This window comes from Diabrotica undecimpunctata, chromosome 1, assembly GCF_040954645.1.
Source record: "Diabrotica undecimpunctata isolate CICGRU chromosome 1, icDiaUnde3, whole genome shotgun sequence".
NCBI lineage: Eukaryota > Metazoa > Arthropoda > Insecta > Coleoptera > Chrysomelidae > Diabrotica > Diabrotica undecimpunctata.
The window spans coordinates 15,877,157-15,893,552 of NC_092803.1; the positions used below are offsets into that span (position 1 = coordinate 15,877,157).

Below are 16,396 nucleotides of genomic sequence, written 5' to 3' on the forward strand. Positions count from 1 at the left end.
ATATATATATATATATATTTATAAGTATATATATATATATATATTATATATATATATATATATATATATATATATATATATATATATATATATATATATATATATATATATATATATATATATATATATATATATATATATATATATATATATTGAAATGATATTATATATTGAAATGAAATGACAGTAGCGGCAATTTTGCCGCTTAGCATGACCGTTAAGTGAAAAAGTACACTCATCAGAAAACATAACGTCTTCTAATTGTATAATATTGTTATTCAACATTTGCTCACAAAAGAAAGTTCTCCTATCAAACTCATCTTCCATGAGCTACTGAGTAGGTATCATCTTATAGGGATGCAATTTATTTTCTTTTAATATGTTTACTATCGATGTATGGCTAGCATTGAATGTAGTGGATGCCTGTCTAGTCGATGTATGTGGATTTTCCTGAAACTCAAGCAACACATCTAATTTGAGTTCATCACTCAGTGTATTGGCAGCTGCTTTTTTTATCTGCCTTACATGACCAAACTCGCGAAACTGCTTCTCTATTTTACTTATTGTTCCTTGGGATATAGGCGGTAAATTAGGAAATTTCTCATGAAATAGGCGAGTTACTTCCTGTTGTGTTCGGGTGTTATCTCCGTAACCAATCATTTGTAAAACTGTTATTTTATGCATTTCCGTTAATCTAACCATTTTTCAGAATTGAATTGAACGAACTTTTTACTTAAATTAAAATACTGACGACTTAAATAAAACAATTTACTAATGCGTGTTAAAATAACGTTGCCACGGAAATTCTTTAAAGTTTTTTAATGGTTACCATCTAAAAACCACATTGTTATGGTTTTTGTTCACTTTCTCATTATCAAGACCTAAACGGGAAATAAGTTTTGAGTATATTTTAGCGAATTTCGGTAACCACATGATTTTAATTAATTTTATCTTAATTAATCTTAATAAACTTGAAAGCGACAACATTTTTAAATGCAGAATGAAAAGACCTTTCAAACGATATATCACAAGCCTATACTTCCTATTTTAAAAATTGGGGGTTGTACCTGTCATTCTAAGGGGGTTGAAGGTAGGGGTTTCATTTTCACGTTAAAGAATGTCAAGTTATAATTTAAATTTGACGTGTTTCGGGATTTTTTATAAATATGTACAGTAACCTAAATAATGAATTTATTCCATTTGGCTTTTACACACTGTATATGGTATATATATATATATATATATATATATATATATATATATATATATATATATATATATATATATATCTATCGAATACGTTACTACTAATCCAAAATACAATAATTATAGAGATATCTTAAAGTAACTTCAATTTGAATAATGTAGTAAGTCCACAGTTCAAAAAAGAACCCACAGCACACGCACAAATCACTATAATTAAAAACATTTCGTACTTGTCCTTTGCCTCTTTCTCGTTTATTACAGTACTAGTTAAAATCAGAACATACCAGAATATATTAAAAGTAAGGAAAGGCATCTAGGCCAAAAGGTATTTGCGCCAGACTTAAAGAATGTTTCCTCCCCTGTTTATGTACTCATCAGTGTTATCTATCTTCTCTTTCCACTTTTTTCTTGTCTGGTTTTTTAAAGTTCTGTGGCATCTTTGGTAATAGTTGTTAATTTCACCGTTAAGCAAACGAATTTTTTCGTGTGTTATTAAAAATGTCGTCGACATATTTCTTTTATCGTCTTCACTAAGTTTACTAGGCGGCTAGGTAGCTCAAAGGATCTGAGGCAATGGAACGATTGTGTTTGGTAATACAGTAATACAGTACAATTGACTTGGTCTTTTACTAAATTGTAAAAAGCTAACAATATATTTGAAAAATTTAGGATGAAATAAAACAAATATTAGTAATGAATCGTGTTCATTATTGATTCTAACTAATTAAATATCTATAATACAAAACAAAAACATTTAAAGTCATAAATACAAACAAATATTATTAATTACAGCGGTCATTTAATCATTTTACTAAAATTATGCCTTGAGTTGACGATTCCTTGGTTCTAATCTGATCTTGAAACCTTCTGCCCTCTTTAGGATGATATCAGCTTGGAGGAGGAAATCCTTTTCTTTTAAGTCTGATTTGACTCTGTAGTGTCTTAAGATGGTAGACAGAAGAATTTTCAGTTTCAACATGGCGTATTTACGACCTGCAACGAAAAATATGTTAATGACGATTCAATATATTAAAGGCCCCTGTAGACACATAATGTTTCCATGCAACTAATTATGATTAATAACTCTTTATGATTCTGATATGAAGAGATAAATCTACTAAAATATGTTAAGCATTTTTCTTTATTTTCGCTATGAAATCAACTATCAGAATGGTAAAAGGTAAAAAAAAACATGATAGAAGAAATTTACCTAATAAAATAGGAAGAACTTGTAATTACTATCTTCACGCTCTTTAGAGCACACAAAAAGAGAAAACACTTCTACTCTTTCTCAACATTTGAAAGAACATAGCCACACTCTCAATATCCCAGACGAAGTATCTCTTATTCACAATATTCCCCAAAAACTTTCTAAAACTTGACTTATATGAAGACCTTGAAATTATTAAAGAAAAGCAGACTGTGTTAATCGCCATGTCTCATTTAATCGAGACTTCTACCTCCTCAAAGCCAACTGTTTTCATGAACCATATCCTCTACATATTCTCTTACACCCAACTCCCACTAATCTTTCTTCTTTTGCCAATTATTCATCTTTCTTAGTCCACACCAAGCCACTCTTTCTAAATGTATTTAACTTATATATCATTCCCCACCTTTTTTCTAGTACTTTTAAAACTTCACCTCTGATCCTTATGCCCAATCATCTTTACCCATCAATACTCCATAAGTAGATTTAGATCAGATAATTCTATTCCTCCTCTATAAACTATTCACAATCACACAACATGAACTTGATAGTTTGTCAGCCAGTGACTTTAATCCGAATAGTCCGAGCAAAAAGGTAGAAGAAAATTATTTTTAGGAAAGGAATGGGCACTAAGACTAGGTGTACTTTTTCAATCAGGCGGTCATGCCAGACCTGATCAAATGCTTTTTGTGGGTCTAAAAATATGCCCATAACTTGCCTACTGCGCTCATTATTTACCTAAGATGTGAAGGTTGCTGCTTCTATTAGCTCGTTTTGTATGAAGTGACCAGTTCTGAATCCAAATTGGATATTTGAGATAATATTCTATGTTTCTAGGTGGTCTAAGAGTCTTTTTTTGAGGATCCTCTCGTAGATATTGCCTCCGTAGATTAAGAGTATTTAGTAAAGGTATCGATCTTTAGGATTCAGCACTGGTAAGGTTTTTCTCTGGTTTAGGGATCATGATTGTGCTGAATATTTTCAAAGGAATACGAAAATATTCAAGCTGGAGCCTTAGCAGCGGGAAGATGGGTTCAAGAAGTTGTTTGAGGCATCTCCTGTCTATGCCATCTGAGCCAGGAGTTGTATTTTTGACTGTTGTACTGATGGTGGGCCTTCTGAGGGGTTCTGTGTTACCTAGAAGATAATCTATGTTTCGCTTGGTATCCATTAGGAATTGCTGTTTGAAGTTTGGTTTTTCTGGGGTTCTATATGTGGCCTAAATGGAATCTTTGAAAATTTCTGCCTTACCTAGCGGATTTGTTATAATTTATTTATTGAATTTTAAATAAATTTAAAATAATTTACAGCTGCATGATTAAAAAAAAAGAAGTTTATAACATAGTAACAGTTCATGAAAAATACCTGCATACAATTTGCCTAAATATCGGAAAAACTATTGCAATTCAGTACTAACTCAATACTGCTACTAGCCGTTTAAATTATTTTTAATACTATTGAACAAATCTTGTTTACTTACCAACACAACTTCTTGGTCCAGCTGAGAATGGAATGAATGAATAGTAGTGTCTGTTAGCACTACGTTCTGGTAAGAAATTATCTGGATCAAATTTGTCGGGATTGGGGTATGTATCAGAATCACGGTGGATCTTGAAGGTGGCTACCACAATGGTTGCTCCAGTGGGAAGAGTGTAATTTCCAGAAACTGAAATAATGGTAAAAAAATAAAAATATCATTTTGGTAAAAGAGTAAATATTTTTCAAAAATGGTCACCATGTTTACTTATAACATGTTTTACTACAATTTGAAACTACAATGAAACAACAAATTATATAAGCAATAATATTGAAATCACTAATATGCTGGTGTTTACTATAATAGTTCAAATCGAAAGATTGATAACGCGTTGTGCGCCTGAGATATAGGTGACCTTACATACCTCTAAGCTACAGAAAGTTTTTACATTCCATTGTCCAATCATAATTCTATTTCGCCAAATTTGTTTATCTTTTTATTTTCTTGAAATTTTTACCATTTTCACCATTCATTGTTTATACATATTTTATGAGATCCAACCTTCATTTATTACCTTTTCCCTCTTCCTCTTTCGCCGTGCCTCTTAGTTTTTTTTGTAGTATTGCTTCAGCTTGTGTTAAATTACTTTCAATGAAATACTGCGTTCCTCTTAGTTTTTTTTTATTCTTCATAAGTTATAGTTATACTTTATATCATTCGAGATTGTAATTGTATGATAATTGTATGACACTTATAATAATACTATCATAAATAATTTTGAGACTACTACTGCCATCTATCAAATGAGTGTATAAGCTCCTGTCTGGCTTCAAGATTACTGCAAAAGTATAATGGTAGATATGTTCTTCCCAGTATTGACAACTTGAAAATTCCGTTAGTGAAAATTGTTTTATTATTTATAATCATTTTTATTGTGCAGTTTAAATTATTCAGATGGTACGTACATAATTTAAATTATTAATGCAGCAATTTGATTAATGAAAAAATTTATGTCGGCCTTATGATTTAAAACCACAAGAGAACTTATAGTCCAGTCGGAATCTGGTTAAGTTGTAAGTTGGTTATAATAGTTGGAGCTGGACCTTAGATTTTTACAGAAATGTCTCTAGAAGTTTATCTATAACTATAATTATAAGATTATAATTTGTCTATGTCAAAAATATATGAAAAATTCAAACTAATTTCAACGAAAAATAAATGTTACGTACCCCTGTTTAACCTTTTATACTGAATATCTCGTAAAGTATCATAACTATGTACAGGCCATGTAGGAGTATGGCTTAATATTCTTATACTGCTGATGAGATTCCTAAAATTCCATAATTTTTTTTTATCTGTCAGTACCTTGCTTCAGACTGTCTAAATTGCTCACCGCGGTAGGTCATCTCTGTATCTCAAATATATTTTCAAGCGTACGTTAATGGGTATATTATGGTTTTAGTATTTCTTATGACTGTTGGATAATCTGCCTCCATTTGTTCTTGTTTATTGCCTTTTTTTCCAATTCTCTTTAAATCTTCCCAGTTTTGCACTTCATTCTTATTGGTTGTCTCGTCTTTGAGTTCTTTTTACTCTGCTAGTTATAAGATTTTTTGTATTCCTCTATTTTGATTTTTTTAGATATCCTAAAAACCTTAATCTTTGAGCTTACATTGCGACTATTATAGTAGGTTATTGGTGTAACTATTCTAGCTCCTTATTTGTCCTTTTTATCCGTAGTATTTGCATATCCAGTGCACACCAGATTAACAGAACAAATAACTAATTGGGATGCCTGGTCAGAGAGAATACTCTCAGTTGAGATGTCATAGGTACTAACAGAATGACAAAAGAGTAAAACACAGGCAGTAGAAATGAAATATCTGAGACGAGTTTGAGGAGTTATCAAAAAGATAGACTACGGAACACTCAAATAAGAGAAGACTTCCAAATAGAGTCAACATTAGAATATATAGAAAGAAGGCAACTCAGTTGGTGAGGTCATCTTCAGAGAATGAAGAATACAAAACCGGTGAAAGGAATTCGGCAGGCAAAAACCTAAATAAGAAAAAAGAAAGGTAGACCACGATAAACATGGGATAGAACTCTAGAAAACATTATCGAAAAAAGGGGAACAACATGGACAGAAGCAAGGACGCTCTCCAAAAATAAGAAGGAATTGGCCAAATTTGTATATAATGTAAATATACAGTAGAATATAGTTAAGTTTACAAATAAGATTAGGTTTGATAAGTTGGGGGTTTTTGAAAATATATACATATATTGCTTATATCTTATTCCCACATATTTTTCTTAATTCACTTCTTTCCGATATTTTTGCCATATCCTGTTGTTTTTGTTTAATATCCACGTTTCTTAGGCGTATGTAACTTCCCCCTTATCACATAAAAATCCCTTTGTTTCTTCGAACTTGTACATTTTTTTGTTTTGCACGTTTTGATGTGTATATAATCGCTTTTCTTTCAATTTTTTCTATTGTTTTTTTAGTTTTTGTTTCCGTTTTGTTGGTATTTGAAATATAAATTGATATTTCATGCTAGCATTCAGTATTCTACAGTAAATAAAAAGTAACGTAGTACCCCTCTTTTCATTTTAGAAACTCTGGTATGGAAAGGTAAACTGAAAAAATACAGCCCAGGTGAGGTGCAAGAATCATAGTTTAGAAAATACTAACTGAAGGTTCTGTCATCCATGAATTGCAACATACATGATTTGCGAAAGTAACCTCAATGACCTGAGGCAGACATATCGGTATACTAAAACATAAACCGGAAGAGATAACTCTCAGCAAGAATACTTCTGGTCTAGTTGAAAACACAGGACTTATTAGGGCAGTTTAATGGGTGCGGTAATAGGGGAATAGTGGAAAGTTTAAGGACAAAGTGTGGTGTAATGGTCTTACGACCAATTGTTAGGTGCCTTGACTGAGAATAGAATGATATTCTGAAAAAATTAAGGGACTTGGTAACTTCAATTGAACTTGGTGAAAATGATATGATTTGAATAAACTTGACAACATTTTGATGGCCATTTGGACACGGAAGACATTTTACTAATTTCTTTAACATAATCCACCTCGTCTCAAAGTATGAAAATATATGATAGCGAGATCTGGCAAATAAAGAACTAACTGGAGCAACACCACAAAAATGATCCGCAGAAAAATTCAGGAGGTGATGAATAAAATATAACCGTATTGGAAAGAAAATTAAAGAACTCACAGGGGGACTAAGACGAAGGCAGAAAGGAAATATAACTGATTCTACGGAAACATCATCTTGGACAAACAGAGTAAAATAAGAACGTGGAAAGAATATCTAGAAAAACTATTTGAAGACTAAAGAGTTAACACCTTTGAGATAGAGGAAGAGATAAATGATGGACCAAGATTATTACAATAGAAAGTTTATTCCGCAATAACACAGCTAAAGGATGGCAAAGCGGCAGGCCCTGATAATATTCAATGCAGAACTTCTCAAACTAATGGACAACGAATCAATAGCAATAATCACAAAGATATTCAACAACATATACAATTGTGAAGAAATACCAAGAGAATGGCTGAAATCTGAGTTTATCGCACTTCCAAAAAAACCAGGAGCCAGAAAATGCGAAGATTACCGTACTATAAGCCTCATGAGTCATCTCCTAAAATTGTTCCTAAAGATAATTCATAAGAGAATCTACAAGCTGTGTGAAAGTCAAATTTCCCCCAACCAGTTCGGGTTCACAAATGCTGTTGGTACTAGAAAGGCCTTGTTTTCAGTACAATTCTTCTTATTCCAGAGATGCAGAGACGTCAACTGCGACGTATACGCATGTCTGGTTGATTACCAGAAAGCGTTTGATCGAGTACAGCACGACAAGATGATGCAAATGCAAAAAGAAGCAGGAAAACAACCAAGATCTGAAAATAATTAGAAATCTTTACTGGAATCAGCAAATCTCAGAGTTGAAGGTGAACACACTGACTATGTGAAAATCATGCGTGGAGTGAGGCAAGGCTGTATTTTGTCTCCTCTAATCTTTAATCTGTACTCGAAAAGAATATTTATCGAAGCTTTGCAGGAAATTGAAAAAAGTATTCTACTAATTGGTTACCGGATAAACAACATTAGATATGCAGATGACACCATAGTATTTGCGGACAACTTAGAAGACCTACAAGTTCTTATGAATAAAATCACGTATTATAGTCAACAATATGGGCTCAATATAAACGTTCAGAAGACAAAACTCATGATAATAAGCAAGAAAAGGATAACAGAAGATCAACTCTACGTCAACCAATCCCATGTAGGAAGATTGACGCACTACAACTAACTCGGCACCATAATAAATGTAGAATGGACCAACAACCAGGAGATTAGAGCACGCATCGGAAAAGCTAGATCTACCTTCAATCGGATGGGGGCCTTCTTCAAGAGTCATAAGCTCTCTCTTGATACAAAAGTAAGAACGCTGCGATGCTACGTGTCCGTGTTCTCTGTCCTTATTTATGGTGTTGAATCGTGGACCTTGAACGAAGATATGTGCAGAAAACTGGAAGCATTTGAGATGTGGCTATATCGGAGAATACTTAAGATCCCGTGGACTGACCGAGTCACAAATGATAAGAAGGTCCTCAGAAGAATGAACAAGAACCGACAGGTACTGGCCACTATCAAATCTCGAAAGTTACAATTCTTCGGACATATTATGCGAAATGAATCCAGATAAGCTCTCCTTCGAGCCATCCTGCAAGGAAAAATATTTGGAAAAAAAGGTCCAGGAAGAAGAAGAACATCTTGGTTAAAGAACTTCAGAATCTGGTTCAATACAATCTGTGCAGCTTTTCCGCGCTGCTGCAGATAAGATAAAGATTGCCATGACGATCGCCAACATTCGTAACGGATAGGCACATCAAGAAGAAGAAGGAAAAATAATGAAGAAAGTGCACATATTAATAGACTATATTAAGACAATATAAAAACAACTTAATTATTAAATTTAGTAAACTAGGACACACAAAACGTGGAAAACCATGAAGAACCTGGAAAACTTAGGTGAGATGGCAAAATATATGTGATTTCTATAGAGATATATCGCGGTTGAATTATAATTTGGGCCGATCAATGAAAATGGGATAAGGAAAAACGGGATATAATCACAAATTTTACCAGCTGTACTAAAGCAGAATTCAGAATTCGTTAGAATGAAGAGTCTTCAATGTGCTGGTCATGTTTGGAGAATGGAGGACGGCAGTTATTAAATATTACCTATTGCTAGTCAATTAGTGCGATAATTTAACATGTTTTGAACATTTTTTTTAATCTTCTAAGTGACAAAAATGTTTGTAATTCACACGTTAATACACACACACTCCAACTTTTTTAGTTGTTTCCTTGATACAAATTACTTGATTAATTACTTATTTTACCTAACCAATTATCGGTTTTTCTTAATACTAAAAGTGTATTAATTTGTCCTGTATTTTAATAACAATGATGTGATATTTTTCAATGAGTTTGAAAAACAATTTAATTATAATATCAAATTGATATGTTTTGATCAATTACTTAGCTATTATTATGATAATAATTTTTAATATTAAACTGACTAGATAGATTAGTAACATTAGTAAATTTATTTATTGCCATGAACTGTAAATAACAAACTGGAAACAAAGTGGAAAAGCAACTGGAAACAAGAAAGGGGAACAACCTAGCATTAGTCATTCGGAAACTATGTATGTATGGGGATCCATATTTTCAAAGATCAAACACAACTATGCCATTAGTCTAGGAAACGAAGGTTTTCACCTTGCAATTTATTCGGAAAAGATCCATTCACTTGAAAATTTGATATTAAGCAGCGGATAATCCAAGGATCAAAATATATATGATGCCGAAAGGCTCTTTTACCAAGGGGGTAGTTCCAGCCCCATGTCAATGGTGGAAATTTTTGATTATATTTTGACAGCAAAAATTGGTAGAAAAATTCATTCTAAGCAAAAAATGTTCTCTACATTTTTTTGATTTCTTCGATAGCGATTTATTTGTTATCGAAACTGCGAATAACTCAAAAATTATTTGATTTATCAAAAAAACTATGATTAACAAAAATGTACCTTTTAAAAAAATAACAAAATTGTTTTTCCTAAATTTTCTTTAAGACTAAAATTAACCGAGCTAAATTTTATTATAGGTTGGCTCCTCTTCGCCTAATGCTAATTTTTTGAGTTTTAAAGTCAAATGACGGGAAAACTATGCATTTTTTGATGATAACTTATTAGGACCTATATTAAAAAAAGTCTCTAGCACAAAAATTGAGTGACTTATGATGAAAAGAAAGTCAGTCATTATTTTTTTCAGCGAGAAAGTAAGCGGAGACAAACCCCTAATTACAACCCTAATTAAAATTAGTCGTTGACCTTCTTCAGTCATCTTTATTTATATATTATGAACACATTCTAGAAGTTTGACCGACTTAGAATGATTAATTTAAAAAAGAAATGGAGTTAAAAGCGAATAACGAATTTTTGTAGTTTGGTAAAAAATGGCCTTTTCTTCAAAATAGAAAGATTAGCATTAAAAATAAGAACAAAATGTTTATATATAAAATTGTAGCTTTTTTAATTCCCAAGAATTTGGTTTGCGAAAATTTTTTTACTGCAAAAATTAAGTGAGATATTGACAACTAGAACTTGTACTAACATGCAAAAACTACCTTTACCAACCCCTTCAAAGTCACCCCTTGTTGAAACTAAAGTTTTAAAAAGATTTAATATTAATAAAAATCTACAAAATGCTTTTTTACAAAACTTTCTAATGTAAAAAATAAAAAAGTAATGGTTAAAAAATCAATAATTTTTTTGGAAAAAAATTGAGCTTTCTCCTTCATTACGTGATCCTCATCTGTAAATTCTTTGTTAACTTGAACTTTCTTAACTATGGGATTTCATTCATTTTCTTCTGTAGACTATCAACAAAGACCAAGATGACAATATACAAAACAATATATAGACCTACAGTGACATATGGAGCAGAAAATTGGATATTAAACAAAAGACATCAGAGCAGAATTCAGGCAGCAGAGATGAAATACCTCAGAAGAACGATAGGAGTAAAAAGAACTGATAGAATCAGAAATGAAGAAATAAGAGAACGACTCAAAATCAAACCGATACTCGAGTCAATCAAAGAGAAAAAATTGGCATGGTTCGGACATCTAACCCGGATGGACAATAATAGACAAGTAAAAAGAGTGTGGGACGCCAAACCAATAGGGAAGAACAGAAGGGGAAGACCCATTAAAGAATGGAACAGTGACATCTCACAGATACTGCAGAGTAAGGGTAAGACTTTGCAGGAAGCAACACAGATGGCATCCAATAGGAAGGAATGGAGAAAGTTTGTTAAGAGCTAGGACACCTCAGAAGACTGTCAAATATTGTAATTTAAGGAATTGTATTGTAAACGACCCAACACCGAAAGGTACAAATCGGTTCTACTGATTAAGTTAAGTTAAGTTCTTCTGTAGAAACTTCATGAAAAACAAGGAGAAATCTAATTGGAATATAATAATGTAAGATGTGGTGTTTTTTGTTGTATTCTGCATGTTAGAAACTTATATACACGCATACAGAGAACAGGACGAAAAATTACAGTAATACTGTTAAAAATGAACAAATTTTAACAGCTGACAGGTACTGTGCAGTTTTACTTGAGCGAATGCACTACGAGTCAACGAGTCATTTATCAAAGCTACTACCAGAGAACTACGAACACCTACTACTACGAAAAATAACGCTGTCAAGTTGTCATCACTCGTGCATACTGTAGATGCTTCAGATAAGCACTTAAAAGGGACTTACCTTCAGGTTCAACAATGGCTTTGAAACTACAATATTTAGCCAACTGACAGGGAGTGGTTTTCAAAAGATGGATTGTTGCATTTATTTAAAATAAAAGAGTCGCTTGCTCCTGAATAACTTTTAAAAATAATATTTTGTCACTAAAAGAAAATTTGCGGTGCCTCATATAGATGCAGAAACCTGGGGTTACTTTGTAACCCAACTTGCTCTAGTTGTTCTGGTGATAATTGCAGTAATAGTATTCCAATAATAGAAGATGATGAAGAAGATGGTGAAAGATACGAATGGCGAAAATGAAGTTTGAAATTTAATAATGTGTAATATATGTGAAATTTCATTATATATATATATATATATATATATATATATATATATATATATTATATAATTTACAAATATTTATGTGAAATTGTATAGTTATAATTGTAAATATATACAGTGTGTCAATTTTAAAACATACAATGGGCTTTTGTCTCACGAACAAAAGCTGATATCGAAAAATGCTTGAAACCATTTCTAGGACAGTAAGGGGGAACTAAAATGACATGAACGAAAACTCACTCCCATCAACCCGCTAGGTCCCATCCACCACAACCAAAAAAGTTTAAATTGCAAACCCTTACTTGTGATACATCATTGAAAAGACTATAAAAAATGTGGCTTAAATGGAAAATTTAATGAGGTTTTTGTTGAACTACAAATTTGTTAAAAATGTCAATTAAGGAAATGTTCAAAGTGGGTTCCGTTGTTTTCTAAACAACAATACAGCCTATTTTCAAATTCTGCACGAACTTTGGTAAATGTTGTTCTAGTAATAGCGCAACATGCTTGCGTAATTTTTTATCACGATTTACCAAGTGACGCAGGTTGAGTTTTATAAACAACTGACTTGAGGTAACCCCATAGAAAAAAGTCAGGTGGCGGTAAGTCTGGTGACCTCGGTGGCCACTCAATAGGACCTTTCCTTCTAATCCATTTGTTTGGATAATTAGTATCCAACCAGTGCCTAACTGTTGCTGCATAGTGAGGAGGTGCTCCATCTTGTTGGAAGTGCAGCAAATCTTCGTTTAGAGCTAGGTTGCCTTGATCGTCCTTTGGTTCTCTAATTCATGCACAATTAAAAGTTCGATGGTGTTTTCCAGCATATCGAGATATATGTCGCCACTGAAATTGCCTGGTATGAACAAGGTGCCAATTATAGCATCGCCTTATATTTCTGCCCAAACAATCAGTTTTTCAGAATATTGAGTGTGACTTTTTCTGAATCGATGCGGGTTCGCATCACTCCAGTACCGACAGTTTTGTTTATTTACATTATCGTTCAGCATAAAAGTATATTCATCAGTGAAACAAATATTTTTTAACATTCTCGGTTCAACGCGAATTCTTTCAGTCATGAGCTCACAAAACTCAATTCGTCGGTCTGGATCATCATCATCTAGTTCTTGAAGAATTTGTGTTTTGTGCAGGTGAAACCTTTCTAACCGACTCCTGTGAAAGTCCTGTCATTGCATATGCTTGACGTGTTGATGCAGTAGGCTCTATTGCAAACTTTCCAAGGACCTCAATTTGGGATGCTCCATTCAGTAATCTTGGGGCATCCTTTTTTTTTTATTTTGCACTGATTACGTAAGGGTTGTATTAATTGTTTTTCTTCGATTATCATTACGTAACTCACACCAAATTTTGTTATCCTTTTTTTTATACATTTTGGCAATAAGAGGCTACTTTTAACCTTTAAAAATAAATTTTCAAAGGGTTGAAATATAGAAAAATTACACTTAGAGCTTTAAAAAAATCATTATTCAATTCATCTTAACCAAATTTCACTATTTATAAACTTTTGTGTAAAGTTCCAAATAAAGGGTAGTTTTCACCCTTAAAAATTAAATTTTATATTTTAAATCATCTGATCCAAATTTTATCCTACTCAGCTTTTTTTATAAATTTGAGCAATTATTGGTAGTTTTCACCCTTTCAAATGAGTTTAAAAAGGGTTAAAATAGTTAATAATTATAGTTAGAGTATCAGATAATTATTATTTCACTGTTTTAAAAATTTTTTTATAGATTTTGACAATAACGGGTAGTTTTCACCCTTAAAAAAATGGAAAACGTCCGCCGGCACAATATAGATTTTGAAGTAGAGGGTAAGTTGAACTTAATCTCAAATGTTTATGCAAATCGGTCTTTTCAGAAAAAAATTGCGAGGTTGTGTCCTATTTTAAGCTTCAGTTCCTGGACAACATTGTGAGCAATGGCAGGCAATCATTGTGTCTACTGCCATTGCCCACAATGTAGCATCATGACCAATTATTTTAAACTGCTTATCCTTTTGTCTGGTGTTTTTTATTTGTATAAGTGTATTTAAATGATATTCGTTAATGTACTGGATAGCCAATTTTTTAAAAGAAATGCACCTAAGATGTTCTGAGAGCGAAAGTACTCATGCAAGCTTTACTCGATATCTGCCTTTTATTTGTAAAATTCATATATTCAAGCATTCAACCATATCCTGTTTATCATCATACTCACCTAATTTAACGTCTTGTCTTAGCTGTCTGGCAATAATAGGTACTGGTGGATACATACGAAGAGTTTCCATCATACACCTTTCTAAGTACTTCATTTCTAAAGTATCGGCGAAGGTAGCAGGTCTATCAGAGTCCCCAAAGATATCATCGATTTCTTGGATGACCCTGTCTTGAATGTCCTGGTGAATTCCCATCAAAGACAGGAAGAAACTGCTTCCAGCAGCTGTGGTATCGTGTCCTTCGAACATAATGGTATCGACTTGCTCTTTAATTTCTTCGTCGTTTATCACGACACCATTCTGGGAGGCTTCGATCAGTAAGTCTAAGAATGCCATCCTTTTCTTTTCTCCAATGTCTTCATCGACATCCAAGTCGTCTTTTAAACCGGCAGACTGACCGTAGGAAAGGCCTTCAACAACAGTTTTGGAAGCTACATTCTTTTCGTATTTTTGCGTCTTTGCATCTTCGGGTACTTCAGCAGTGGATCCGCGTATTCCTAGAATATAAAGTGAACAGTTATTCTAGATTTATTGAAAACAATGTAACATACCTTTCTCAAAATCTGCTCTCTTCTTCTTAATAACTTTTCTAGTCAAACTGTGGATGGTGTTGATAAGACCTTCTTGGTACTTGGCATATTTGGTGAAGTTGAAAATTAAGTCAGGTCTAAGCCAGATTTTGGTATGACGAATGTGCAAAATGTCACACATTTTCATAACAGCTAAGGCATAATCGTATCCACTCTGGTCCTGGGTCTTCTTACTTACACCCATAGCTGTCTCCAAAAGCATCTCTACAGTGGCTTCAGACATATAGTCATGGCAATCAAATTCCTTTCCTACTTCTTTTTTAAGTTTTTGAACGACATCTCTGGAGTTGGCATTGAAAAGATCAATGAAAGATTTCAAGACATTCAAGTGGAAAGTGGGAGCGATAAGTTTTCTATGAGCTCTCCATTTTTGTCCAGTGGAGATGAGAAGGCCGTCTCCCAACCAAGGCTTGAAGAATCGATATTCACTGGCTTTATCAATGTGTACGTGACTACTGAGGATGATTTCTACGTCCCTTGGGTCAGTCAAGAAAATGAGGAGTTTGGGACCTACCCAGATTTTAACTACTTTTCCGAATTCGAAGGATTTCTGGTATACTGTTCTGAATATATCTGAAATAAATAAGTGGTTTGTAGTAGTAATAAAATATAGTTTGGAGTTTTACAGTTATATGAAAACACTTCATGCGGTTATATGTAACTAATTTCAACTAAGTAGTATTTATTGGAAAAGTAGTGACACTATATATGGCTGATAACTAAAGACTATCTTATTATATTCAATAATGAAATTCTAAATGTATTGGTTGTGGAGTGCAATTAGTATGTCTACACTGAATTTATCTGATAACAAGACCGGATAAAAGAGTCAGGGACGTTTTTGTCTTTGGAAGGACAAATACTTTCTAAAGGCAAATGAAACTGCGAGATTTATTGGAATAGGGATATAGCGAGAAACTACTGCATTAAGAGTCCGTGAGGACATTTCTAGGAAAATGTTTAGCATGATCGAAAGCAATCAAACCACAGCCCATGTCCCAGGCAGCCCTTCAGTCTGCAGGTGCTAAGAATCCCCGGTTCTTCATGACAAAGATAGAAATTATTCTGTTGTAGTATCTAGAAATCGCATTTGTGCTTTCAGTATCATATCTAACAGTTCTTGCATTTTTTAAATTCCGATGGTTTGTAGTTCTCAAACTTTGAAAAAACCTTCGATAACATAGAACTTTGGCGGTCAAAAGGTTCTAGGAAATTGCAACAATGATTTAAATTTTGGATATAAATTTACAAACATATAATTAATACAGAAGTTTTTGTTACTACAGTAGTATTAATAAAAAATATCTCTGAAATTAAGGAAGAAGATATTCAATTTATCGGAATTACTTGTGTCTATGATTAAATTGTAAATAGTAAGCAAAATAAATATCTATTGAGCAAAAACAAAGCAAACAGATACCTTCTAAAACAAGACTAATAGGGAGATGGATGGGAGTTAAAAAAGATATGAATATGGAAAATGGAATAAAGAGATTGGTGCAAAA

General features: G+C 32.9%; 1 protein-coding gene across 1 annotated transcript in view; it reads right to left on the bottom strand.

Moving 5' to 3' along the window:
* Positions 1-1,893: 1,893 nt before the first annotated feature.
* The window catches only part of Cyp4g15 (Cytochrome P450 4g15), a 29,475-nt gene continuing 14,972 nt past the window's right edge, over positions 1,894-16,396 (bottom strand). The window contains exons 3-6 of the mRNA XM_072537235.1: positions 14,853-15,464; positions 14,304-14,798; positions 3,897-4,082; positions 1,894-2,199 (exon numbers count right to left, since the gene is read on the bottom strand). Of these exons, the coding sequence (XP_072393336.1) occupies positions 2,024-2,199; positions 3,897-4,082; positions 14,304-14,798; positions 14,853-15,464 (1,469 nt within the window). The 3' untranslated portion in view covers positions 1,894-2,023. The remainder of the gene's footprint in view (positions 2,200-3,896; positions 4,083-14,303; positions 14,799-14,852; positions 15,465-16,396) is intronic.